This window comes from Panthera leo, chromosome F3 (genome assembly GCF_018350215.1).
Source record: "Panthera leo isolate Ple1 chromosome F3, P.leo_Ple1_pat1.1, whole genome shotgun sequence".
Lineage (NCBI taxonomy): Eukaryota > Metazoa > Chordata > Mammalia > Carnivora > Felidae > Panthera > Panthera leo.
Window position 1 is genome coordinate 5,532,935 of NC_056696.1, and position 27,307 is coordinate 5,560,241.

At 45.8% G+C, this 27,307-nt stretch overlaps 1 protein-coding gene, 1 long non-coding RNA gene and 1 other non-coding gene across 5 annotated transcripts in view; 2 read left to right on the forward strand and 1 right to left on the reverse strand.

The window, feature by feature from the left end:
- Positions 1–9,502: 9,502 nt before the first annotated feature.
- The window catches only part of EFCAB2 (EF-hand calcium binding domain 2), a 130,555-nt gene continuing 112,750 nt past the window's right edge, over positions 9,503–27,307 (reverse strand). For both annotated transcript variants that reach the window (XM_042924668.1, XM_042924667.1), the window contains 4 exons: positions 16,011–16,090; positions 14,827–14,869; positions 14,662–14,728; positions 9,503–10,106 (listed from right to left, as the gene is read on the reverse strand). In XM_042924668.1, the coding sequence (XP_042780602.1) occupies positions 9,991–10,106; positions 14,662–14,728; positions 14,827–14,869; positions 16,011–16,090 (306 nt within the window). In that variant the 3' untranslated portion in view covers positions 9,503–9,990. The remainder of the gene's footprint in view (positions 10,107–14,661; positions 14,729–14,826; positions 14,870–16,010; positions 16,091–27,307) is intronic.
- Positions 15,714–15,798, forward strand: TRNAR-UCG. Its single transcript is given in 2 exon segments — positions 15,714–15,750; positions 15,762–15,798. It is a non-coding gene; the product is annotated as a tRNA-Arg (tRNA).
- LOC122211477 overlaps positions 23,810–27,307 on the forward strand; it is a 38,108-nt gene continuing 34,610 nt past the window's right edge. For both annotated transcript variants that reach the window (XR_006198694.1, XR_006198693.1), the window contains exon 1: positions 23,810–23,885. This is a non-coding gene — a long non-coding RNA (uncharacterized LOC122211477). The remainder of the gene's footprint in view (positions 23,886–27,307) is intronic.

The following is a 27,307-nucleotide window of genomic DNA, read 5'->3' on the forward strand; positions in this document are numbered from 1 at the left end:
CGATGAGCGTCTAGAGGGAAAGCGTACCTCTGGAATCCGGACTCTGCCTTGGGCTCTACTTCACAGCAGGCAGCAGGATTGTCGTTTCTGTCTGACAGGAAACAGTCTGTGAGGGCTCCGATTTGGTGCCTCCTGGAGCTAATCCAACGGAATCCTCCAATATACATTGTCCCGGGCCTTTAGAAAGTTCAAGTAATCAATGGAATGCAAATAGTTAAAAAATCAAGAGATGCCATTTTTTGCCTATCAAATTGGCAAAGTTAAAAAAGCTGAGGGTTTCTCTAGAATAGCTTGAAAACACATTATTAACAATAGGCTTATAAATAAGTCCCCAGCTCTTTAAAGTTGACTCAACCAGGGGCGCCTGGGTGGCTCAGTCGGCTAAGCATCCAACTTCGGCTCAGGTCACGATCCCATAGTTCGTGGATTCGAGCCCTGCATCAGGTTCTGTGCTGACATCTCAGAGCCTGGAGCCTGCTTCAGATTCTCTGTCTCCTTCTCTCTCTCTGTCTCTCTCTGTCTCTCTCTCTCTCTCTGCCCCTCCCCGCACTGGTACTCTGTCTCTAAAATAAAGAAACATCAAAAAATAAAAAATAAAGGGGCGCCTGGGTGGCTCAGTCGGTTGAGCTTCCGACTTCAGCTCAGGTCATGATCTCACAGTTTGTGAGTTCAAGCCCCGCGTCGGGCTCTGTGCTGACAGCTCAGAGCCCGGAGCCTGCTTCAGAGTCTGTGTCTCCCTCTCTCTCTGACCCTCCCCTGTTCATGCTCTGTCTCTCTCTGTCCCAAAGATAAATAAACATTAAAAAGAATTTTTTAAAATAAATAAATAATTAATTGATTAATTTGAAAAATAAAAAATAAAAAAAATAAAGTTGACTCAACCATTCCGCTTCTAGGAATGTATTCTAAGCAAATAATTAAGATTTAACTACCCGGATATTCATAACAATTTATCCTGATAGAGCAAAACTGAAAATTATCTAAATGACCAGGAATAAGAAACTAGTTAAATACATTACAATAGATCCCAACAATTACATACTACTCAATGATTAAATTTCTATTTTAGGTAAATACACACTAACAGCAAAATTGTTCACGGTGTATTAAAGTGCAGATTACAGGGGTGCCTGGGTGGCTCAGTCGGTTAAGCGTCCGACTTCGGCTCAGGTCATGATCTCACGGTCTGTGGACACTATGACCACCTTTGCCTTCCTGTGAATCCCCTTTCACTTCAGTGAAGCAGCCTTGTTTCTGTCCTCACAGTCTAGGACCCTGACCAATCGACTCCATAGTGACATTTTGAAGATGTTATATAAAGATACATAGTCTTGGGTTTTCTCTTCTTTTTTGCGTACTCGTATTTTCCGATTTCTTTTTAATAGCCATGCACCGCTTTAGAAATACTCGGACAACTTTCAGAGCATTTTACGTTTTACTTTGTTTACCCTTTCCTCTGGAGATTCTCAAAATTAGAATTAGCTCTGACCATGCACAATATGGATGGACACTAGCATGGTCACGGGGTCCACATGTCAGGAGTCACGTGTCAGGAAGGAAGGCAGGTGTCCTAAGGGTAGCACGGGGGTGCCTTGGCCCCCATACACACTCTCACCCTTTACTAAGCACGTGGGTGCCCAGTCAAGTGGGGGATTCACAGATGTTATCTGGTTTTAACAAAACTAGCCTCCTTAAACTGATAAGAGGCTTAAAAAGTTTCCCACAAAGTGACCGGGAATTGAATACAGCACCGGCACTGCAAGCGGAAGCGAGCGTCAAGAAAATGGCGGAGCTCTTGGTCAGCTGACTTACAAGGTCTCCTCCGATTTCGTGAAGAGTAACTAAAAAATACTGGAAATTACCAAGAAGACTAGTTGGCAAATCGAGTCGTCTTTACTCTCCCTAACAATGAACTCTGCCCCTGTGAACATCATGCCTTGAACTGGTAACTGGGTTCCGAATGGAGTCACCACAGCTGGCAAGATATTTAAAACCTAAGCATTCAGAACACACACACACACACACACACACACACACACACAAAATCCTGACTTTTTTTTTAGCCATACTGAAGTCAGGTAATACTCGATCCATACTTCCATAAATTTCATAAACATAGTCATAAATGGCTCGAAGTGGCTTTCAAGATTTCTTACTGAGTAGCTAAAGACTAACAAGGAAGTACCCGGATCTATCTGCCACTCTGCACAGCCGCTCGTATAAAACTGTGTCTGGATTTTCACAGCGGGCTATTTTATCTTACCTCCTTCTCCAAAGAACTAGAATTAGCCTCAAATGTTCCACCGCATCAATTTTTTAAATAACAATAAAACATTGTTTCCTCAAGTGAATTAGAGAGCTTTCTCCAGTAAGTGAGGTGAATAATTTATGCCACTTTAAAAGCACTGTGACTGAGAGCAATTTTGCAAAAAAGGAGAAAGATCCAGCAATCCCACTTCTGGGTATTTACCCGGATTCATTCATGGCAGCATGATTTACAGTAGCCAAGACGTGAAAGCGACCCAAACACCCACCGATGGACGAATGGATACACAAAATGTGGTCAGTATCTACGATGGAGTATTATTCGGCCTTTAAAAGAAAGGAAATCCTCACCCCTGCGACAACGTGGATGAACCTTGAGGACACTATGCCAAGTGAAACATCCCAGTCACAAAAAGACAAATACAGTACAATTCGACTTACACGCAGTATTTAACTCACAGTAGTCAACCTCACAGAAACAAAGTAGAATGGTATTCACGGCGGGGGGGGGGGGGGGGGGGGGGGGGGAGGGGAGTTGTTTCATGGGTACAGCATTTCAGATGTGCAAGATGAAAAAGTTCTGAAGATCTAATTCACAAGAACATAAATATACTCACTATTGAACTGTACATTTGACAACGGTTAAGATGGCAAATTTTATACTGTTTTTTTATTTTACTGCAGTTTTTTTAAAAAAAAAAAGATAAAGCACTGCCTAAAACCTCCAATTCGGGGCGCCTGGGGGGCTCAGGCGGTTAAGCATCCAGCTCCTGATTTCAGCTCAGGTCATGGTCTCATGGCTCGTGGGTTTGAGCCCCGAGTTATAGGCTCCGAGCTGTCATCACGGAGCCTGCTTGGGATTCTCTGTCTCCCTCTCTCTCCGCCCCTCCCTCACTCCCGTGCATGCGCGCTCTCTCTCAAAAATAAATACATAAAACGTTTTTAAAAACCCTCCTGATTTCTCGATCTACACTTAAGAGCTTGTAATCAATAGCACCAAGATAGCAAACCTCCTGATCTCCTTCTACCAGTAGTACCTGAGATGGATCACTGCCTTTAGCCCCCAGATTAAACACATTATCGCCTACGACTTTCCCACCCTCTCTGATTGTCCCTACCCAGGCAGCTGGCCTCTCTTCCCCCCTCTCCCCTCTCTGATCCCTCCCTTCCCCCTTCCTCTCCCCCTTCTCCCCTTCTCCCTCCCCACCTCTCCCGTCCTCCTTCTCCCTTCTCCTCTTTTCCTCCTTCCCTTCCTCCCTCCCTGGCTGGTTTCCTATAAATAAGATTTGTGTCACACCTCACACCCCTTAAAGAATTTTCTTTCGTTATCTCATTTGATTTTCCCACCAGCCCCATAAGGTAGGGGTTCTTTCCACTTACCAATTAAGACGCAGAGACTCAGCAGTATTGAACGTCTGCACCCGCTGCCTAATCAGTCAGAGGCAGAGCCCCCTCCAAGCCCCACCCCTGCGCCACAGCACGCCCAGATTCCGTTCTCGGGCTCTGGAGTGGGGCTCGGGAGCCCGAATGTCTACCGGGCACCCCTCCCAGGTGTCCCGATGCAGGAGATCGCGGACCACACTTGTGGAAACACGAAGCTCCCGCGCCCGGCACGAGGTGGGGCTCGCGTGACCAGGAGGCCGTCTGCTTGTTAACGTGCCCAGAGGACACAAGGCAGTGACGCTCATCTTCCACGAGGAAGTGGCTGTATGGGCGAGGCGTGCGCTTCCCCGGAAGCCGGAAGGGAGAAAGATCTACACGGACCACCCCCCCCCCCCCCCCATTCCATGAAAAAGAATCCTCCAGGCACTTGGATGCCTGGGAAGCCAGGGGAAGCAGAATCGGGCTCTTTCTTTGTGGTTCACACCGGAGGCCGAGGGCCACGGGGGTGAGAGAGGTGCCTGCGGACGAAGACAACCCTCCCCTTTGTAAACAGGCCACACTGATGCCACAACTAGAAGACGAAACCGGATTTCTGGGTTGCGCTCTACGGGGGCCTCCGAAAAACAACGTCTGTGCTAAAGATAAATGGACCGCATTCCCCAGGGCCAACTCTTGTGACTCCCCAAGGGACCGAATCTCCTCGAGACGGGGTGGGAAGTCGGCCGCCAGTCAGAACTTCCGAAGGAATTCCAGAAGGGGGTCTCCGGCCCCGAGGGAGCTTCCGGGAGGGAGCGCGCCTCCCCAAGAGGACAACGTGGCACCGTCTGCTCATGAACAGCATCGGGGCGAACTCACCAAACTGTGCTTCTGTGGCACCGGGGTCGCCCGGGGCCACAGGCTCCTGGAAGAGAAGGCTGAGCTGCCCGCGCGCTCCGGACAAGTCCCTGCCTGGGCCCCCACGCTGGGCACCAGGACACGCTTCAACGCGACACGCTGGCGCGGGCCGCTGCCGCCGAATGATGTGGCCCTGGGTGCGCTTCCTCCTTACAGGGCATTTCACGCCCCTGCCACGCCGCGGCGCGGCCACATCGTGTCGCCATCGCGGGCAGCCTGGGGGTTGACGCTCTCAGGGCCACCGCCCCCCCCTCCCTCACGCGGCCCCGCCCTGGCCCACGGGCACGAGGCTCGTCCTCCTCTCCGGGTGGTGATTCTCACACGCACCGCAAAGCGAGCGCCACATCCGTTCCCCACTCGGGTGTTGCCCCGGCCGTTAGCACGCCTCGGTGGTTATCGTTCCCAAAACCTTCCAGCAGGAAGGATTCCTCACCATCATTTTTATGTGCTATTGTTTTTGGGTTTATTTTGAGAGAGCGCGCGAGAGAGAGTGCACGTGTGAGCAGGTGAGGAGCAGAGAGACAGGGAGAGAGAGAATCCCAAGCAGGCTCGACACTGGCGGGGCAGAGCCCGACGTGGGGCTCGATCTTGCGAACCGTGAGATCGTGACCTGAGCCGGGATCAAGAGTCAGATGCTTAACGGAGGGAGCCACCAGGCGCCCCTGATGCGCTATTTGTGAACAGGATGACCACATTTCGATGGTCTCAACTGGCATGCTGCTAAGAGGGGGCTGTAGTAACAGTTATGTCTGTACAACAGGGACCGGTGGGAACCCCCGGGGTGAACCAGGACAGACAGCCACCCTCCCGTCGAAGACACGGTTGGAACGAAGAGGTCACGTGACAAAAAAACACGAACAAGTAACAGCTCATCGTAGAAAGCCCCGAGGTTTTCGGGTTATTTGTTACCACAACACAACGTGGCGAACACTGACGAATACAACCCTCAGAGCTGTGTAGCCTTGTTACCACCGCTGTGAAATGGGGGTAACGCAACAGTACCCCTTATCCGCGGGGGATGCGCGGGTCAGGGGAGCTGATAGGTGGAGGGCACGGTGAATAGTGCACAGATGTTAGCTGGAATAACATGGAGAGCAGACGAACGCCCTAAGAACGCACTGGAGTCCAATGGCAAGCAGACTGGATTACGACTGGGAAGCAAGCCAGTCCCCCCTCCCTCCGGCCACACTCGTGCTGCCCTGTAGAGGTTCGGGGGCCCTGCCCCTCTGCCGCAGTCTGTTAGCCGCTCCCGTATCTGTGCCGAACACGTGAACTCCACAGACCATCCCCATGCCTGCTTTCCTGCGGAGTCCCCACTGCCTTGCCCTTTGGTTCCTTCCATCTCGGATGACAGGACCTTAACCCTGAGTCAGCCGAGCAACCCACCATTTCTGCTCCTGAGCCCGGGTCACTGAACACAATCCTCCAGGATTTCCTGAAAATCCTCACCTGGGCTCTCTGTCAACGCAAGCTCCTAACCTACTACCTTCCTCTCCATTCAAGAATGAAACAGGCCTTCCTGGGTGGCTCCCGCGGTTAAGCATCCAACTTCCGCTCAGGTCATGATCTCGCGGTTGGTGAGTTCGAGCCCCACGTAGGGCTCCGTGCTGACAGCTCGGACAGGAGCCTGGAGCCTGCTGCGGATTCTCTCTACCCCTCATGAGCCCCTTGGAGCTCATGCTCTCTCTCTCAAAAATAAAATAAATATTAAAAAAAAAAAAAAGTAAGAATGAAACAGAGGCCATTGGGTAGGAACTGTCTATGCCGGTTCCTTGTTCCAACCCACCCCAAAACAATCTTTTTTTTTTTTTTTTCCTTGCTCTGGAACCTGGATCCGCCTACTTCCTTAGGGTCTTTGACTTCTCTCCTATCCTCAGCCCTTTGAGTACACACACGCCTGCATGTGTCCCCTCTTCCGAAAATAACTCCCTCAACCTGCTCTCCTTCTCCTGCCCCGTCCTCACACTCCACCTTCTCACAGCCCTCTGGTCCCCAACCCACCCGACGCTGCCCCTGTCACTTCGCCAAATCTGCTCCCGCAGAGGCCACCCGCGAACGCTGTTGCTACCACTGGTACACATTTTTCCATCTTTATTTTTTTTTTTTTTCAGTTTATTTTTTATTTTGAGAGAGAGAGAACCAGCAGGGAGGGGCAGGGGGCGGGGGACAGAGGATCTGAAGCAGGCTCTGCGCTGACAGCAGAGAGCCCAATGCGGGGCTCAAACTCACGAACTGTGAGGTCCTGACCCGGCCGAAGTCAGAGCTTAACCGACTGAGCCGCGCAGGCGCCCCTGCATTCTCCATCTTTAACTTCCCTGCCCTCGCTACAGCCTTGAGATCCTTGCGATCCTCTCCCACTTGGCTTCCTGACGCTTCTGTCCTGCTTTCCCCCCTCAGGCTTCTCCTGCCCAGTCTCTCGTGGGCCCCTCCTCCCCTGCCCTCCCTTAAGTGCTGACCTTCCCCTTGGGCTTTGACCCTCTTCCCTTCCGAAATCCAAGTCTCTTGCCAGATTTTCCTCTTACTGATCCAACTGGTTGTTGGATGTACTCGCTCCTCAAGCCCTAGACGTCCACCGCCAAACTCGCCATTTTTCCCACCAACCCTGACTTGCTTCCTGGATTTCCTAGCTGAATTCGTGGCTCTACGATCTGCCCGCTGTCCAAGTCAGAAACCTGGGACTCCGGCCAGACTTTTCCCAACCTATGTCCTTCCACTAGCCACGTCGTTTACCAGCTGGGGTCTCTGCTTCTTTCTAGTCTCGACTCCCCGGATCTATTTTCCATGCTATTTACAAATGCTCTTTCTCGATGATCATCAGAAAAAGTCGAAATTCTAACACTAAAACTCTAACTGCACGTCTAACCCGATATCCTTAAGGATACAGCCCCCGTCTACCGCCCCAACTTCATCTCTTATCATGTTCCCCCAAATCCACGCCAAACACACTATACCACCTTAAGTTCCCAGATTGCTTCATGTTTCATGACACCCCCAGGGTTTTTGCACTCACTGGTCCCCTCTGGAAATACCCCGTGTCCTGCCACCAGCTCAGTAAACCACTTGTCTTTACCGTAGGTGTTACCTACTCTGGGACGCCTTCTCTGCTCACCAGACCCTCTCCTCTCCCGGAAACTCACCCACCAGGCTGAGTGAGCTACCCCTCTTTTACACTTCCATAGCCCCCTGAATGTGCCCCAGCCTGAAATGTGGTTGTTGACTGACTTGCAGATCTCCTTCACTAAACAGGGACCTCGATCAGTTGGGAACCTCGATTAGTTGGGGACCTCGATCGGTTGGGGACCTCGATTAGTTAGGGACAGCGCCACCTTGCCCCTCTAGTTCCTAACACACTAAGAATACTCAGTAAATGTTTCATGAATGAATGGACAAATAGTGACAGTTTCTTGGGTAGCAGCCCCTCTCTTGCATGCCTAAGAGGAAGAATCATAAGCAACATCAAATGTTTATGTGTGTGTGTGTGTGTGTATACACACACGTAGGGGTGAAGCATCTTTAAACAGAGATCACTGTGGGGGGCGCCTGAGTGGCTCAGTCTGTTGAGCATCCGACTTTGGCTCAGGTCATGATCTCATGGTTCGTGGGTTCGAACTCTGTCAGTGCAGAGCCCGCTTTGGATCCTCTGGCTCCCTCTCTCTCCGCCCTCCCCCGCTCGCACTCTCTCTCAAAAATAGATAAGAAACATTAATTAAAAAATAAAAAATAGGGGCGCCTGGGCGGCTTGGTCAGTTAAGCATCTGACTTCAGCTCAGGTCATGATCTCGGTTTGAGCCCCGCATCAGGCTCTATGTGGACAGCTCAGAGCCTGGAACCTGCTTCGGATTCCGTGTCTCCCTTTCTCTCTGCCTCTCTCTCTCTCTCTCTCTCTCTCTCTCTCAAAAATAAACATTAAAAAAAACAAAAATTTGCATGGATGGAACTAGAGGGTATTATGCTAAGCGAAATTAGAGAAAAACAAATACCATATGACTTCACTCATTTGAGGACTTTAAGAGACAAAACAGATGAACATAAGGGAAGGGAAGCAAAAATAATATAAAAACAGGGAGGGGGACAAAACATAAGAGACTCTTAAATATGGAGAACAAACTGAGGGTTACTGGAGGGGTTATGGGAGGGGGGCTGGGCTAAATGGGTCAGGGACACTAAGGAATCTACTCCTGAAATCACTGTTGCACTACATGCTAACTAATTTGGATGTAAATTTAAAAAATTATAAACATTTTTAAAATCATAATAAACATGTTTTAAATAATAATAAAAATTTTTAAAATAAAAAAAATACAGAGAGATCCCTGTGTGTGTAATGCATGCACATGAAAGGCTAGACAGGTTATGGGAGACTATTCATTTTCCTTTACCTTATTTCCCCCTTTGCTTGTAAGTTCCTGGGCCTTTCTCCATCATGATTCCTTGTGTTCAGATAACTTTATGCTGCTCTTTCAACAGCTATACCTCCTGCACACCACAGAATTTCTCAATATTCTCACTCAGTAGTCAGGACAATACTCTCACGGCAGCTATTGTGAACAGGTAAGAACTCTAAAGACAGAAGAGAATTGCCACTTCGTTGCATTATCAATTTCCATTCAGTCTTCTTTTTTTTAATTTTTTTTTAACATTTATTCATTTTTGAGAGACAGAGAAAGCATGAGCAGGGGAGGGGGAGAGAGAGAGACAGAGTGAGAGTGGGGAGGGGCAGAAAGCGAGGGAGACACAGAATCCGAAGCAGGCTCCAGGCTTCGAGCTGTCCGCACAGAGCCCGACACGGGGCTTGAACCTGCGAGCCTCAAAATCATGACCTGAGCCGAAGTGGGACGTTTAACCGACTGAGCCACCCAGGCGCCCCTCCATTCAGTTTTCTCCTCTCTACATTCAATTACCTCAACTCCTTTAGCTGGGTTAATATCATCTCAAATGAGACTTATAATCGACACTCATAAGCAATTAATTATCAATATTTATTTCAATCACGCCCCTTCCACGTTCAGATGCCGAAGCATTAGTCGTTTGTGGCTTTCCCCATGCTACTACTCATTTTCAGTTTGTGCTCATTCTGCCCCATTCCAAGATCCTTCTATGCCAAACCTGGGGTCATTCTGGTCATTCTTCATTTTTTCAGCTTAATTAATTTGAAGGTCACCTGAGTTTTATTGCGGGAAATTAACAACAATCCACGGATAATGTTAAAACGTTTTAAGAACAAGCTTTAAAATAATTAGCAATTTGCCATTCCATAAGGCCAGACCACACCAAATAAATCTGTGTTTTACAGCGTAATGATCATCTTTAAAGAACAAAGTGTCTTGAAATAGTTGTTACTGGGCATTAATTAGCGTATACAGGAATTATAAGATAAAACACGAAATTCACAAGGACAAGCCATTTTTAAAATCAGCCTCTCAGTTAGAAATTAAGTCTTCAAGGCACTTAACTTTCATCTATCACCATCATTGCTATATAGTCCTTGTAATGAACTGAATTCGATTCTGGATCAATTGCAGCAGACAACATTTCTTCCATTTCCTCCTGAGAGAAAGGCTCACCTGGGAAGGACAAGAAGGGAAATTCATCATTTAAGATCCTCTGATCTTTTGCTTTCTCTTTCCGCCGACGAGCTTAATTGCCACGGAGCCCCCCAGGTCCCCGCCGTGTCGCTGGTTCCTCTCCCTGGGGCCCCGGAGCCAGCACATCACGACCGTCCAGACACTCAAAGAGCAGGCAGTTGTACCCCTGGCCGACTTGGGACTTAGTCTGCCTTGCAGACATCATAGCTCAAGCGACCTATAACATCGATCACTCCAGCCAGAACAGCAGGAGAACATTAAGACCCCCCTGAATAAGGTTGCTTATTTATTTAAATTAAAACTATTGGAATTGCCTTCACCCAAAGGCTCACTTTTCTAGGGAGTCTAATCATTATATTGAGCAAGGCTGTGACGAAGGGATTAAACGGTCGCGATGCAAAGTTGCTGAAGAGCCGCTGACAGAGACGTGAAGTCTCTGAATACTCCCTGACCAGCTCGGCCAGCTTCGTGATGCCAGCTGAACCCACGGACAGATGCCACTCACCCTCCGGGTCAAAATGGTCCTCTCTGTTATAGTCTGGCCCAGCGTTGCTGTCATACGAAACCAAAAGTTGCACAGAGAATCTGTGGATTTTGCTGGATCCAGGTAACAGCTGAGGGTCATCTTGGACCCGGATGCCACCAAGATGAGAAGCAAACTCAGGAGGAACGCCGGAAAGGTTGCCAACTACTTAAGAAAGAACTTTGTCCTGATATTAAGCAAAAATACAGAAACATCCAAATCGCCACTTTCCCCCCAAAAGACGCTTCTCTGAGCCGGTGAGTTACTAAGGCCTGTGGATCACTTATCTTCTGAGTTTTTCACCTGCCATGACACACGATGTTTTCCAGGTTGGAATTCAGCTAAAACCACAGAAATCACTCAAGTGGGGATCGTGAGGACAATGATAACAGACTATCGAACAAGGGCAATGTGTCGAGTTCTCGAAACCGTACTTACATCCTGAGAAAAGACAGAACGCTTATACAGCCTAACATCTTTCTTACACCTGATTAAATGGAAACTCCACTGCCAACGAACTCCGATGGGCACCGTGGAGGTCCTGCACAGAGCACTGGTGACAACCACGTGTTGACACGCACGAAGTTAACCTCCCAAGCGCCTCACAAGACGAAAGGATGGCTGCCCCACTTACAGAAGAGGAACCGGCACACAGAGACGCGAGGCCACCGCCCCGGCCAATGAGTGGCAGAGCTGGGATCTGGATGCCGTAGTCCAGCTCAAGGTCCATGACCCCGAGGGCTACACTCGACCGCTCAGAACACGACGCTGTTCACAGTACAATCCAGAAGGCAGTCACTTCCGTGGGCAAGGAAGGAGGTACACAGTGTTTGATTAAGGATAGGAACGGAATAGCTTAATGATTAAAAGCACAATCTTGTGGGGGCGCCTGGGTGGCTCAGTCGGTTAAGCGTCTGACTCTTGATTTCAGTTCAGGTCATGATCTCATGTGAGATCATGCCCTGCATCAGGCTCTATGCTGACAGCGTGCAGCCTGCTTGGGATTCTCTCTCTCTCTCTCTCTCTCTGTCTCTCAATGAATAAATAAACATTTTTTTTTAAGCACAATCTTGGGAGGCAGACTACCTGGGTTCAAATGCTTAGCTGTCTCATTAACTTTAAGATCCTGGGCGAATCACTTAAGCTCTCTGTGTCTCAGTTTTCCTCCCTGCGAAATGGAGAAGATAATCACGGCAGCCATCTAATGCGGTTGTTATGAGGACTCAACATGTTATTATCTAACTAACACTTAGAACATTCTGGCACACAGGTGGCAACATGTATTTGTTGAAACAAAGTTTTGGAGACCTTCCCTGCTGCTAAATACTGTCTGACACCATCACATGCCTGGACGTCTTTCAGGAATTTGGTTCGCTGTGGCTTATCATGTGTTTCATATGACATCCCGGGCAGCCAGAATGTAGCTTCCCAACCTAACAGTCTGTGGATGTTGTGAAACATCCCCTTATCTCTGTGTCCGAGGCAGTCTGCTTCTGATATCTCGGTGTCAGTCAACAGCATTCCCGTGACACCCATCATCCGAGTCAAGGCCCTGTTACTCCTGCCTCAGCTCCCACCTTTGTTCCCTACGTGCTGTTACTCATCGAGACCCACGGATCCTGCTGTAAACAGGCCTACTGTACCTCTCTCTCTTTTTTTTTTCAGTTTATTTATTTTTGAGAGAGAGAGAGAGAGAGAGAGTGCCCGTGAGTGGGGGAGGGGCAGAGAGACGACACAGAAGATCCGAAGCAGGCTCTGTGATGACAGCACAGAACCCAACGCGGGGCTCGAACTCAAGAACCGTGAGATCATGACCTGAGCGGAAGTCGGACTCTTAACCGACTGAGCCACCTGGGGGGCCCCCTGTACCCATCTCTCCTTTCCATTCCGCCTGCTGGCTCCAGACTAACCTCGCTAGGGCACCTTCCCAAAGCCGCAGTAGCCTCCTGACCGGTCTCTTACTCGTCCAACAAACCGCCAGCACCAGACTGGCCTTCCAACAATCCCTCCTGCCCCGTAAGGACCATCTGCTCAACACCCCGCGATGCTCCTGTGGTGCCCACAGGGTGAGTCCCGAGCCCTGAGCCCAGGCCTCAACAGGCTAGCCCACAGATCTACCCAGGCTTGTCTCCTGCTGTTGGCCAGCAAGGCCCCCAGGCGCTCTCCCCTCACAGTCTCCATGATACGGAGATATTACCCTCACTTCCGCCTCCCCACCTCTGTTCACACTATGATGTCAGTACCTATCTCTCTCCATCGGGCCCCTTCACGAATCCTTCTTTCATCTGCTCATTCATTTATTTTTTATTTTTTTTTAATGTTTATTTATTATGGAGAGACAGAGAGACACAGAGCATGAGCAGGGGAGGGGTAGAGAGAGGGGGAGACACAGAATCCGAAGCGGGCTCCAGGCTCCGAGCCGTCGGCACAGAGCCCGACTCAGGGCTCGAACTCACCAACCGTGAGATCATGACCCGAGCCCAAGTCAGTTGCTTAACCCACTGAGCCACCCAGGCGCCCCTGCTCATTCCTTTAATAATTCAACCCACATTTGTTGAGACTTACTGTGGCGGGGCAGGGGGGGGGGGGGGGTGGGGGGTGGCTGTAACGCATAAGACTTTACTCTTGCTCTCAGGGCACCTGGGTGGCTCAGTCTGTTGAGCATCTGACCTTGGCTCAGATCTCCCAGTTTGTGAGTTTGAGCCCCGAGTCGGGCTCTGTGCTGACAGCTCAGGGCCTGGAACCTGCTTCAGATTCCGTGTCTGCCTCTCTCCCTGCCTCTCCCCCGCTCGTGCTCTGTCTCTCTCTCTCTCTCTCAAAGATAGATAAACATTTAAAAAAATTCTTTTTGAAGATATTTGTTACAGTGTCACAAGAGTGCTTGGTGGCAGCCGTGACAGCCAAGTCATTCTTGTCCTCGTTGCCCGTAGCCTCACCTCGTGGTGGGTCAGGTCAGCGTGGCCCAACCAGCTGTGCCGGTGGACAATCTTGGTCTCCAGTCCTCACAGTCACTTGCACTTTTGGTTCTGTCTCTAGTGATGGCAACTGTGCATCATGCGGGACCCAACCCGCAAACCAGCGAACGGAACAAAGGAGACAGAACCCTAACCTCATATGGGGGGAAGGAACGTGACCCAGATGGGCACGGTTTCAGGAGAGTGACCATCAGGCCACAGAAGTCCAAGGAAGACGAACTTACACATCCGCCTGAGCAGAGAGAGTGCCTCAAGAAAACAGTGTTATGGATAACCGGGCATGTGTAGGTCAAGGTCAAAGCAAATACAGAACGCCGCCAGCATAAAGAACTGGAAGTTTCCGTGTGAATTCTGTTCAGCTGAGTCTGTATTATCTATAAGTTCATCAACTAAAAAGCTCTTTGAAAAGGAATTTTACCATAACCTAATTCAAATCTTCAATCTAGTCACAGGCACTGATTTATAGTGGTTGATAGTTCATGTTTTCCAAGGGCATAGCTTTTATTCTGAAAATACTTTAAGTGAATAGAGTGCCTTCAATTTGTAGAAGTTTCATTATACGTTACAAAATCCTATACAGCAACTATCACTCTCCCCTTAACCCACCCTTCGTCCTCTTACCCCCACAAAACAGAACCCATTCCAAAACCAAAATAACAGGAGTAGTCAATAACTCTTTGAACCAGAATGATTGATTTAAAAGCATCTCCTAGGGGCGCCTGGATGACTCAGTCAGTTGAGCATCCAACTTTGGCTCAGGTCGTGATCTCGCAGTTCGTGGGTTCAAGCCCCGCGTCGGGCTCTGTGCTGACAGCTCAGAGCTTGGAGCCTGCTTCGGATTCTGGGTCTCCCTCTCTCTCTGCCCCTCCCCTGCTCACACATTCTCTCTCTCTCTCTCTCTCTCTCTCTCTCAAAAATAAACATTAAAAAATTTTTAATAATAAAAGCATCCCCTAGAATTTTTCCATAATTGTTGTTAAATTATTAATCACTTAAATAAGTCACAGTTTAAAAAGAAGTAATAAATCACTCTTACCTTCTTCAGTCATATATTTGATCAGTTCTTCCTTCAAAAGAAACCCACGTTTAGATGGATCTAATACCTAAAAGAAAAGGTGGATATTGTATGTTTGGTTTGGTGAATAAATTCTATATGATGAATTTTTCACATAAATACATATAAAACCTGGAGCTTACACACCTCAAACGCTCGAAGAAGGATATCCTCTGGAATTGGTCTGTATCTAATTATGCAGTAAAGGGAGCAAATGTCACAGTATTTAGCTCAGTCTCTACACAATAAACGATCACATAGAACAAAATAAAAGCTGCTCATATACAAGGATAATAGTACTTCCCTCACTGGAACAGTTTTGGATTTCGAGATATGAAAGTCGAAAGCGCTTCACACCCAAAGAAAATATTTAGTTCAAAATCACGTGATGTTATCTATTCATCTTTTTCATCATGATAAAAATCCACTTCTCGGGAAATAAACTTTCTACAGTAAACCAACTGTGGTCAGCTAACGCTACACGGTCTTTAGAAGAGTAATTAGGGTTAAGTCTCAGTGATGATTCAAAACAGAAGATAATAAATCTGTTGTTGGTTTATGCTTTTGGTAGCCTTTTGCCTCTGTAATTACACTTTGCTTATCAGATTAGCACAAACATCGTTGATATTTCTAAGCATATGCCAAATGGCCGTTCAGAATGCAGTGACTGGGGTGCCTGGATGGATCAAGCGTCCACTCAAGTGGAGTCAAGTGTCCAGCTCTTGGTTTCGGCTCAGGTCATGATCTCACGGTTTGTGAGTTCGAGGCCTGCATCGGGCTCCATGCTGTCAGTGCCGAGCCTGCTTGGGATTCAATCTCCCTCCCTCTCTCTCTGGTCCTCCCCTACTTGTCTCTCTCTCTCTCTCTCTCTCTCTCTCCCCTCCCCCCCACCTTTTTCTTTCTCTCTCTCTCAAAATAAATAAATTAACTTAAAAAAAATAATTTAATTAAAAAAAAATTATAGTGAAAAGTCAGAAGGAAGCTATCCCAGGATAAACACTGGTTGGTTGAATAAAATATACAAAATGAGGGGCGCCTGGGTGGCTCAGTCGGTTGAGCGTCCGACTTCGGCTCAGGTCATGATCGTACAGTTCGTGGGTTCGAGCCCCGCCTCGGGCTCTGTGTTGACCTCTTGCTCAGAGCCTGGAGCCTGCTTCAGATTCTGTGTCTCCTTCCCTCTCTGCCCCTCCCCCGCTCACGCTTTGTCTCTGTTTCTCAAAAATAAATATAAAAAAAAATTTTTTAAAAGAATATACAAAGTGAAAAAGCCAAGTGTTTTTAAATTAAGATAATTCTAATCACTACCTCCACAACTGCATGTACCTTCTTACCTTCTTTCCAGGAGTACTTCAGTCATCACTGGAAGAAATTTTTCAAATCGAATGTATCCAGTGGGTTCTTCTTCCTCTACCTAAACATTCCATAATGAATAGCCACGTAAAAAAAAAAAGAAAAGAAAAGAAAAAATAATAGCCATGTATTACTTCAGCAAGTGTACTGAGCAACTCCTTTTCCAAGCACTGTGCCAAGTGCTAGGGATTTGATAATGAGCATACTTGGGTATGGTCCCTGCTCGTAGAGCTTACATTCATTAGTGGAGACCCATATTAATCAAAAAACAGCAGAGCTGAGTGTCTAATTATAAACATAATGAAGTGAAGGAGAATGGGTCTATTAGAGCATAGAGCAAAGGGCAGTTGTAGGTCAGATCAGGAAAGGCACTCACGAGGAAATCACACTGGAGTGGACTTATAAAGGGTGAGTAGAAGGTACTTAGACAAAGCCAGCAGAGACGAGACTCCACGTAGAGGAAACAGGATGCACTAAGACCCCGTGGAAGCCAGGAGGCTGAAGGGGGGGTGCTCGGGAGCAAGATGGAGGAGCAAGAGGGAGAGACAGGAACCGGAGCTTGCTGGGTCTTACCGTCCATGAAAGTGACTCTGGTTGTCATCCTAAGACCAACGGGAGATCCCCGAAGGCCTCGTAGATGTGTGTGTGTGTGAATGATCACACTGGTGGGGGGCAAGGCGGCTTCTGCCGTGGGCTCAGCAGCTGTGACAGAGCTTGGAATAGGGTGGTGGCCATGACAAAGAAGTGGATGGTTTCAAGAAAGATTTAAGAAGTAAAAGCAATAGGGCAGAGCTGCGTCTATTATGGGCAGAGATGAGAACCAAGAGAGGAGTCAAGGACTCTGACTTGTAGAGACGGGATGCAGTGATGCTCTCCCCTGTGATGAGGAACACCGGAGAAGGGCCCCGATTAGGGGACCAATCATGTCTCAAGGACCAGAGTACATATCAAATCACCATAATATTTACTAAATGCCCACATGGTTAATGGCACTTTGTTATACCACTGCTAAATAAAACACTACACCCGAGGAAGAGAAATTTGGGTACCTGGCACTGTTAAATGAGAATGAGAGACTCCCACTCATAGGTTCAACGTCAACGGTGTGGCCGAACAAAACACTATTGATCTTAACTTTCATGTCAGGTTATTTACGAGGAGCCGTAAATTTTCCACTCCTTTTCAAAAGTCCTATTAAAAGGCTCATAGATCCCAATTCAACACAGGACCTTTTAACAGATTCATTCTTTGAACAAAAAATAAGAAATCTATAGGTTGCTGCTAAGTGGAACACACTGTGGTCCCGATGACAACTATTTTTTAATGTTTATACTAGAAGCTCAGAGGCTCACCTGGTATGAGCGGAGCCCTCGGACTCCACTATCAACAGAAAATGTCACCCATCTCATGACACAATGATACTCCGGACTCTCTGAGCCCGTCAATACGCGAACAATTGTCTCAGCAGCTGCCTCTCGGTACAAGGTGAGATTTTGCAAATTAATGTTCATCTGGCTCCGATGTGCTTGAGTAGCACTGTGACTCCCCACCCCGGGAGCCTCTTAAAAATCAAATGTCGATCTCATGAGACTACCTTTGGAGGGATAATTTTTAAATTAAAATGGCGAGTTTCTATGCTGATCACTTTACCAATTTGCTCCAGAAGCTGGGGCAATCAATGGCTTGCCTCCCTCTCTCCGCATCCCCCACAAATAAATCACCGTAGAGCAAACAGTCTCGACCTTGAAAGATCAAAACTCCTCTATATTTTATGAGCATCCTCATCAATCTACAAATGGTCTGTAGGTTCTCCAAAGCTCAGCTCTATAGCTCACTCTGTCCACCATGTGAGAATTCACAACACATAGCATGTGCCCCGTAAGGCTCTCCTGGCTCCCACACGATTTCCATGATCCCCCTGGGGGCTCGCAACGCTGGGGCGAAAACTGCAATCATTCTGGTCCGATCTATCTGTGAGAGCCAAAACTGCACAAAAACAGCAAGTTAAAGCAGATCTCCAGCGAACCAGGATGGCAGGAGATGCATACATTTTTTCTTTTAAGACGGATAATGAATAAACAGAGGACTTATGGTTACAAAGTAAGAAGAAAAATAAAGAAGTCCACCTTCAACTTGGGCAGAATGTGAAAATCTTTCTATGACCCAACACTGTCCTCTAGAGGCCACATCTCATCCATTCTTTTGTACACAAAGATACAGAAGCAATGGCATAAAAACGATGCAATTAAATAATAATTCTTTTTTTAATGTTTTATTTATTTTTGAGAGAGAGAGACAGAGCACAAGCAAGGGAGGGGTGAAGAGAGGGGGAGACACAGAATCCGAAGCGGGCTCCAGGCTCCGAGCTGCCAGCACAGAGCCCGACGCGGGGCTCGAACCCACGAACAGGGGGATCATGACCTGAGCCAAAGTCAGACGCTCAACTGACTGGGCCACTTGGGTGCCCCAATTATATGATAATTCTAAATGAATAGTATTAATAAACTGTTTTGGACTAAAAACTATTTTGTATTAGAGAAGGTTTTTTCGCATTTAAAACAACTTTTTTATTTTACAATAGTTTTAGATTTAGAGCAAAGCTGTGAAGATAGTACACGGTTCCCATATACCCCCCCCCCATTTCCCCCTATTGTTAATCCTTCCATTTCCATGGCACAGTGCTAGTTGGCTCATTGTCACAATTAATGAAGTGATATTAATACATCAGTATTCAGTAAACTCTATGCTTTATTTGGATTCCATTCATTTTTCTATAAGTCATTTTTATTTGTTTTTAATTTTTTAAATGTGTACTTATTTTTGAGAGAGAGAGAGAGAGAGAGAGAGAGCATGAATGGGGGAGGGGCGAAGAGAGAAGGGGATGGGGCTCGAACTCACGAACCGTGAGATCATGACCTGAGCCAAAGTTGGATGCTCAACCAACGGAGCCACCCCAGGTGCCCCTAAAAGTCATTTTGAAAATATGGTATATTTTTCTATCATAAAGAAGAAACCAGAAGAGAAGGGAGGAATCTGGAAATACGAATGGGGAGAGGGAAGGCTAAGATGTGGTTCTGTTATTTCTGGTGTAGGACAAGCTAGTTAATGTTATGAGGCCACAAGTAAGATAGGACAAAAATACTATGTTCTAGAAATGTTATGCGATAATGGCTCAATGGTTATTTAGACCCACATACTAAAATGTCATTAAGATTTAATAGAAATAGGGGTGCTTGGGTGGCTCAGTTGGTTAAGCATCCAACTTCGGCTCAGGTCATGATCTCACAGTTTGTGTTTCAAGCCCTGCGTCAGGCTCTGTGCTGACAGCTCAGAGCCCGGAGCCTGCTTTAGATTCTGTGTCTCCCTCTCTCTCTGCCCCTCCCCTGCTCATGCTCTGTCTGTCTCTCTCTCTGAAAAATAAATAAAAACATTAAAAAAAGATTTAATAGAAATATATCAAATATCGAATTATATACGTGTGGGGGGAGGTGTAGAAGGAGGATATATCCACAGATATAGAGAGAGATGGAGAGAATGACTTGTGGGTTGAGTTGTGTCCTCCCCAAATTCCTATGTTGGAGTCCTAATGCCCATACCTCAGAATGTGATTTATGTGGAGAGAGGTATTTACAGAGGTGATCAAGTTAAAATGACCGGTGTCCTTATAAAAAGGGGAACTTTAAACAGAAAAACATGCACACAGGGAGAATGCCATGTGAACCTGAAGACCGCTATCTCCAAGCCACAGAGAAAGGCCTGGAATAGATCCTTCCCTCACAGACCAGAAGGAAACAACCCAGCCCATGCCTTGACTTTGTACGTCTAGCCCGCAGGACTGTCAGATAATAAATTCCTGTTGTCTAAGTTACTGTTTGTGGTACTCTATCACAGTAACCCTACCAAACACACACACACACACACACACACACACATTCTAAGTATGCATGATACATTGTAACCCAAAGACTTTGAATCCCTATCAAGCTTAAGTTCCTATACTTACCAACTGGAAATTAACAAAGCAGATATTCGAAATTCAGAACTGATTTTACAGAGCTGATATGGAGAAAATAACACAGCCCAGACCTACTTTCTCCAAGAGAAAACTCAATTAACTGACTTATGGGGCCCCCAGGTGGCTCAGGCAGTGAAGCATCTGACTTTGGCTCAGGTCATGATCTCACAGTCCTTGAGTTCCAGCCCTGCTTGGGGCTCTGTGCTGACAGCTCAGAGCCTGGAGCCTGCTTCGGATTCTGTGTCTCCCTCTCTCTCTGCCCCTTCCCTGCTCATGCTCTGTCTCTCTCTGTCTCAGAAATAAATAAACATAAAAAAATTTAAATCAATTACCTGACTTATAATGGAGTGAACTCAAGAAGGACTCCCATGTTAGAGCTGACATGTTGGGAAAAACTAGGAATTCATTGCCATTTCTTCATTCAACCAAAGTCATACTGGGAAAACACTTCTCTTTGTATTGGGAAGTTTCTTTAAAAAAATAGATGTTGCCTTTCTCACGGAAAAATATCAACATATTCACCATGTTAGACCAAGGATAGTTTAAAATATTCTGACCAAAACACCCCTTCACGTCCTCACCTGTAACAGGGCAAGTGGCCGGTTTATCTCACACAGTTGCTGTGAAGTTTACATGAGATATGAGGTGTTCTGTGAACTGTGAACCTCTCTTTTTTTAAAATTTAATTAAATTAATTTATTTATTGAGTCGGGGGGTCAGAGAGAGAGGGAGAGAGAGAGAATCCCAAGCAGGCTCTGCAAGGTCAGTGCAGAGCCCAATGCGGGGCTCGAACCCACGAACCAGGAGATCGTGACCTGAGCCGAAACCAAGACTCGGACGCCCAACCGACTGAGCCACCCAGGCGCCCCAACCGTGAGTCTCTTGTTATGAGTATGATGATTTCTATCAAGAGGGCACGCACATCTGGTTCTGTATCGTGCAATGACATCTTCTAAAAGAATCCATGTCTGGTGCTGAAATCTCAAGCACAAGCACCCCTCCCGGCCCCACCAAACAGACCTAACTTGTTCATACGGGAGTCTGGTCCTGCCTTCCACCTGTAGATGCCACAGGGTGTGTGGTGAGAACGTACTCCATTGCTAGGCATACCTAGTGCCTTGTGCCCGGCCCCGGCCCCCGCCTAGAGGACAGGGCGTGCGTTCCCCCTCTGCTGTCTCCCTCTGTGCCTCTGTGGGCTGATTGGCAGGACAGGGGGAGAGTAAACAGCCAGCCACCAAACACGTCCCTCCTCTTCAAAAGACAAAAAGAAAGCAAACAAACACATCATGTTACCACCGACAGGGATGAGGCAAAGTCCGGTACAATCTGGTTTGTTTCAGCTACGAGGAGGGCTAATGTACGGAAAAGGAGGTCACAACCAGAAAGTGGCCTGGGCAGCATTTGTGAATGAAGACGTAATAAACCCCTTTGTAGGAAGATCCCCCCCACTACCACCACACCTGCAGACACCCCAGTCTCTCTGCACCCTCTCCCCGGCATGAAGAAGTCTCAGTAAATATGGATGGTGTGGGATTTTTATAAACATCGCCATGTATCTCAGTCTCGAAGCATGAGGCAAATACGGTTTCTCACTCCACTTTGGCCAAAGTCAATTGTCTTCATGTATTTCGCTCCTGCAGAAAGCCGGACACAGGGAGGTGAAGTGCCCACCTTGTCCATAATTCGGTCAGGTGCTTTGATGGGACCACAGCCCAGAGTTCTCTGCCCCCGGAGTGAAATCATCTTTATTCCCACAGTGAAATCATCAGGCCATCCCTTTTCTCATTAAAGCATTATTTATTTTAATGCTGAACTCACTGAGTAGGTGCAATAAAACACACAGTGAAAATTCATTTCTCCCCAGTGACACAACACTCAGTCAATAAATTGAACGATTTCATGCTTCACAAAAGCAAGATAATATCAGTAGTTAATATGGTTTATAAAGCACCTACATTTCACCTAGTTCCAGGTCACCAAAGAAGATATATGTACCATTTTTTAACTCTTTGTGGTTAAAAAATAAAAACAAAAACCATGAGATATTTCAAGTTAGGCTCCAAATATCACATATCCAAATTCTGATACAAATCATGACTCAAAGCAAAAAAAGAAAAAAGTACAATTTAGAAAGTATTTCTCTACCTTGGACGGAATATTTTATTAACAAAAATTCATTGGCATTTGCCAAAAAAAATCTTTATGAATGAAAAATCTTAAAGCCACCTACTTTAGGGGCTCCTGGGTGGCTCAGTCGGTTGAGCGTTCGACTTCGGCTCAGGTCATGATCTCGCGGCTCACGAGTTTGAGTCTCATGTCTCACTCTGTGCTGACAGCTCAGAGCCTGGAGCCTGCTTCAGATTCTTTGTCTCCCTCTCTCTTTGCCCTTCCCCTGCTCATTCTCTGTCTCTGTCTCTCTCTCAAAAATAAACATTTAAAAAAATATAATAAAAAGCCACCTACTTAAGAAAATTTATTTACTCCAAAACAGTCCAGAGACTATTGTACAAAAATCAGGATATGTGTTTGGGTTATAAATTATTTATTAAGGTAAGTATCCAAAAAAAGTTGGAATGAACCAACCATCAGAGATGCTAAGAATCGTCAGGTAGCTAAGCCAGATCATTACGTTCCCTTCCAACTGAGTGTTTCTAGAACTTGAGGTTATGCAGGCATCAGTGGCTATCAATTTCCCCATTTTATCCTCTTGTAGGGGGGGAGGTGTGAAGGGGTTCCAGCTAAACTAACAGTACTACAAGAATACAGTCATGTTAAAAACAGGCATACGAAAATAATATGGAAGGAAGTGCACTACGATATTGCAATGATTATATTACGGTGATGGATTATTGGAAAGGATTTTTCTCTATTTCTTTAAAAATTTTCTACAATGTATTACTTATTTTATCACAATAAACATTGAAATAAAAACTTTTATTAGTCTCTTGTTATGGTTGGTTTATATAAAATTATGAAATTATTTATTTATATTACATATTTGTGTAAGAGACGGAAAACGACACTTACTGACCGATTTCTCTGGGTTTTGTTTCCTGCTGTTGACCGCTGCTTTCATACCATTCACTGTTGTTCTTCTAGCTACAGATAAGTGATAATCTCAGTGTATTCTTTGTGCAACACAATCCTCTCAACACCCCACTCCCCTCCCCCACCGCCATTTACCTATTTTCATTCAGAAATCATGGCTGGTAGCCATTTCTAGATAATCTCCGAAGTACCTCTCGGTCTACAAATCTTTACCTCCGGCATCTAACATTAGCACGAATTAGAGCAGATCTACTTCCTTCTCCCACCTCCTCCAATGCCAAGGTGTTGAGGAAAAACAACAGATAACAATATTTCACGTCACCAGCTACTTCAAAATCAGAACATAATTATTCCCACCCGTTCCCAATCTCTGACACAGTTGGATTCCGAACGATGTGACATCTCAGGGCTCATCTGGAAACGAGAATGATGTAGTTAAGGTCCAGGCTGATGGAAATCCCCACTGGAATTTTTGTGGATTATGCAGATTTTACTCTACTAACGAGACAGCCATTTCTGAAGTTTCAAAGAAAATATTTCTGAGGATACTTAACCAATTAAAAATAATGAGAAACCGTGATTTGGGACCTCTGGGGCTTGTGGTACGTCTGGTACGGTAAGGTATTTTTCGGCCAAGATGAAAAATGCAGGAAATGACTCAGTAGAATCATTACATTGTTGTAACTGGTTACTAGGGAATATTTGACACATTGACATCATAAAGGCTTCTCACCACTATTAATTTAACATTAAATCACTGACCACAGAAAATGCACTGAACATTCATTTATGGGTGAGTTTCTTCATTTAGCAAAATGAAGAGGACTGAGTACAATCTCGAATATTTTAATGCCTATGTATTTACATTTTCGATGTTCACAAATTTAAATGGTTTGAAACTATCCCAAGCCCAATTAGGATGGGGTTTCTTCAGTTGTCTTGTGTCTCTGTATGCCTGACACCCGGCACGTAGTAAATGCTTGATAATTATTTGTCGAATGAACGATGATCCGTTCACAGGAGTTTTTAATTACTTTTACTTCCCGTAAACTTGGAATTTTTGAGCACATGAATCAGACCTATAGTAAGTATCTCTGCGGTGCTTTGTAAGCCTAATTTCCACATTTGCTACTATTCTGATAATAGGTCTTACAAGTAGAGTCTAGAAAGTATTAGAGGCAGAAGAGAAGGTGTCAGAAACACAATTATAACCAGACTATTGCTCAGGCCCACAGCAAACAGGAGAGCAGTTTCTTGAACCAGTACATGTCGGGCTTTGTTCTACATGCTAAGGATGCAATGGTGTACGAGGCATAAGCTTTGCGCCTTCAAGGAGTTTCTATCACAAAAGCGAGAGACAGACACATAAATAGAGAACTTCAGATCGTGTCGAATACTACTGACAAAACACAAAGGCTTGTATCATCAAGTCAGATTCACCAGAATCCGAGATCTTACCTAGTATCAAACTTCCAAGGACAGAGATTCACAAGGCACAGGTAAAACATGGGGCAGTTCAGGATGGCAGCATCATCTGCGAGATGCTTTCTTTCTTGCCACATTAGGACTCACTCTGGTCCAGATCTAAAACATAAGATCTCTAAGTGCTGTGGGTATTTGGAAGAAGAGCACCCCAGAGCAGGGGTGAGAGCAAGAACAAAGACCTTGAATAGAAGCATGTAGGACATAGTCGAAAACAGCAAGGAAGCCAGCATGTGACCAAGGGCAATGGCAGGAAGTGACAGACCTGATCCCTTAGGGCCTTGTAAGCTGTGCTAAGAAAAGTACTTTGGACTTTTTTCCTAAGTGACTTGGGGACCTCAGAAGAGGGGTTTTGAGCAGAGGAGTGGAGCACTCTGACTGACCTAACCTTGTTAACATCATCCTTCTTGACTGTAGTGTGAAGAGTAGACAGCAGGGGACCAAGCGCGGGAGCAGAGAGTTCAAAGGCCGCCATGGTTGTTCAGGGAGATTGGGACAGTGGCTTGGACCAAGGTGATGGGTATAGAAGTGGTAAGAAGGGGTCAGTGTATCATCTGAAGGCAGAATTTGTTGGTACAGTGTAAGGTGGATCTTTGTAAAGTCTAATTTCACAATCTCTGTTTTCTACCTTGTGAGTTTCGTCCAGCTGCATTTATTATAATTGCTAATATCCTTATCTTGTGCTTTCTATGCACCCTGATTTTTCTATGCTTCTTTTTTAGTTATTTTCCACATTCTTTGGACTGACTGAAACGCCCTTGAATTCGTTTATCCTCTTTATCAATTTGGAAGTGATACGTTCAACTTCTATTCTTTTTGTAGTTACCTTTAATATTTAAACACGCTTCCTTAATACAATCTAAAGTGTGTATTATATCATACATGCTATAATTGCTCAGTGTTCTAATTCTCACATTTAGCAAACCTCTTTTTCAAAGATTATTTAAGGATATCTCATTTAGATTTATTTTCATTTTCTCTGGATTATTACTGCTGCTTTCTGCTGAATGACTAATCACATATCAGTGGAAGTTCAGTCCCTCTCGAACCTCGTTAAAATTGCAGTAAAGGAATATATTTTTTAAACAATCACAAACCTTAGACAGGTAGACTAGGAGAGCATACAACAGCAATAAAATTTTGGAAGCTGGAAAGCAGATGGACGAGTAACAATGACCTAACAGACCCAGAAAACTGAACTCCAGCAGTAGGCCAAGAATTCTCAAAGAGCGGAGTTAAGGCAGAAGATTTTGGTATGAGAATCCTGGGCTCACCTCTCATCCCATGGATACAAATTGGTAACACCCACTTCAGTTGTATATAATCCAGAAAATGACTCAAACACTGGCAGCACAGATTCTCCACAGCTAAATGTAGAAAAAAGGCTACATCAAAGAAGGGAGGAAGGGGCAGAGATACAGCTGGGAGCCTAACAGACATGCAGGACTGTCCGAGACTGTCCAGGGGAGGGAGGGATGCTGGAGACACAGAGAGGGAAGAGGAGAAGACCCCATGCCACCTGCCCAGGCACAAGGGACTCACACAGGGAAGACAACCCCTCCCCCACCCCCACCCGACCCCCCAACAATATCTGGCTTTGAAAGCCAGAGAGGCCTAACTTCGAAAGTTCTTACAATCAGTGGGGCTTAATACCTGGAACTTTAAAAATCAGCAGGCTTGGCTCTAGGAGAGCCAGAGGGCAAGAGGAAGCTGGGTCTTCCCCCTTAAGGAGACACCACAACAAACAGCTCCTCTGACATACACCATAGAAGCAGCAGTTTGAAAAACACAGGGGTACACGGGAGGGAGATTTTTTTTTTTTAATTCCAGTACAGTCGACATACAATGTTATATTAGTTTCAGGTGTACAATATAGCGATTCAACAGTTCTATATGTCACTCAGTGCTCATCATGATAAATGTACTCTTAATCTCCATTATCTATTTCACCCATTCCCCCCCCCCCATGATAAATACCATCATGTGGTATTTATTTGTATTTCTCCGATTGACCTATTTCACTTAGCATTATATTCTCTAGATACATCCATGTTGTTGCAAATGGCAAGATTACATTCTTTTTATGGCTGAGTAGTATTCCATTATATACATACCACAGCTTCTTTATCCATTTATCTATCAATGGACACTTGGGTTGTTGCCATAATTTGGCTATTGTTAAGTAATGCTGCAATAAACATAGAGGTGCATATGCCTTTTTGAATAAATGTTTTCATATTCTTTGGCTAAATACCCAGTAGTGGAATTAATGGATCATATGGTAGTTTTATTTTTAATTTTTTGAGGAACCTCCGTACTGTTCTCCCCTGTGATTGCACCAGCTTGCATTCCCACCAACAGTGAACCAGGGTTTCTTCTCCACATCCTCACCAAACTTGCTGTTTCTTTTGTTTTTGATTTTAGCTATTCTGACATGTGTGAGGTGATATCTCATTGTTTGGATTTGCATTTCCTTGATAGTAATACAATAATCCAGTTTAAAAATGGGCAGCAGACATGAACAGACATTTTTCCAAAGAAGACATCCAGAAGGTCAACAGACACATCAAAGAAATGAAAATGGGATGTTCTCAAAATATCTGTTAAATCCATCTGCCCCGATGTGTCATTCAAAGTCACTGTCTCCTTATTGATTTCTGTTTGGATGATCTGTCCATTGATGTAAACAGTGCATTAAAGTCCCCTACTATTGTTGTATTACCATTGATTAGT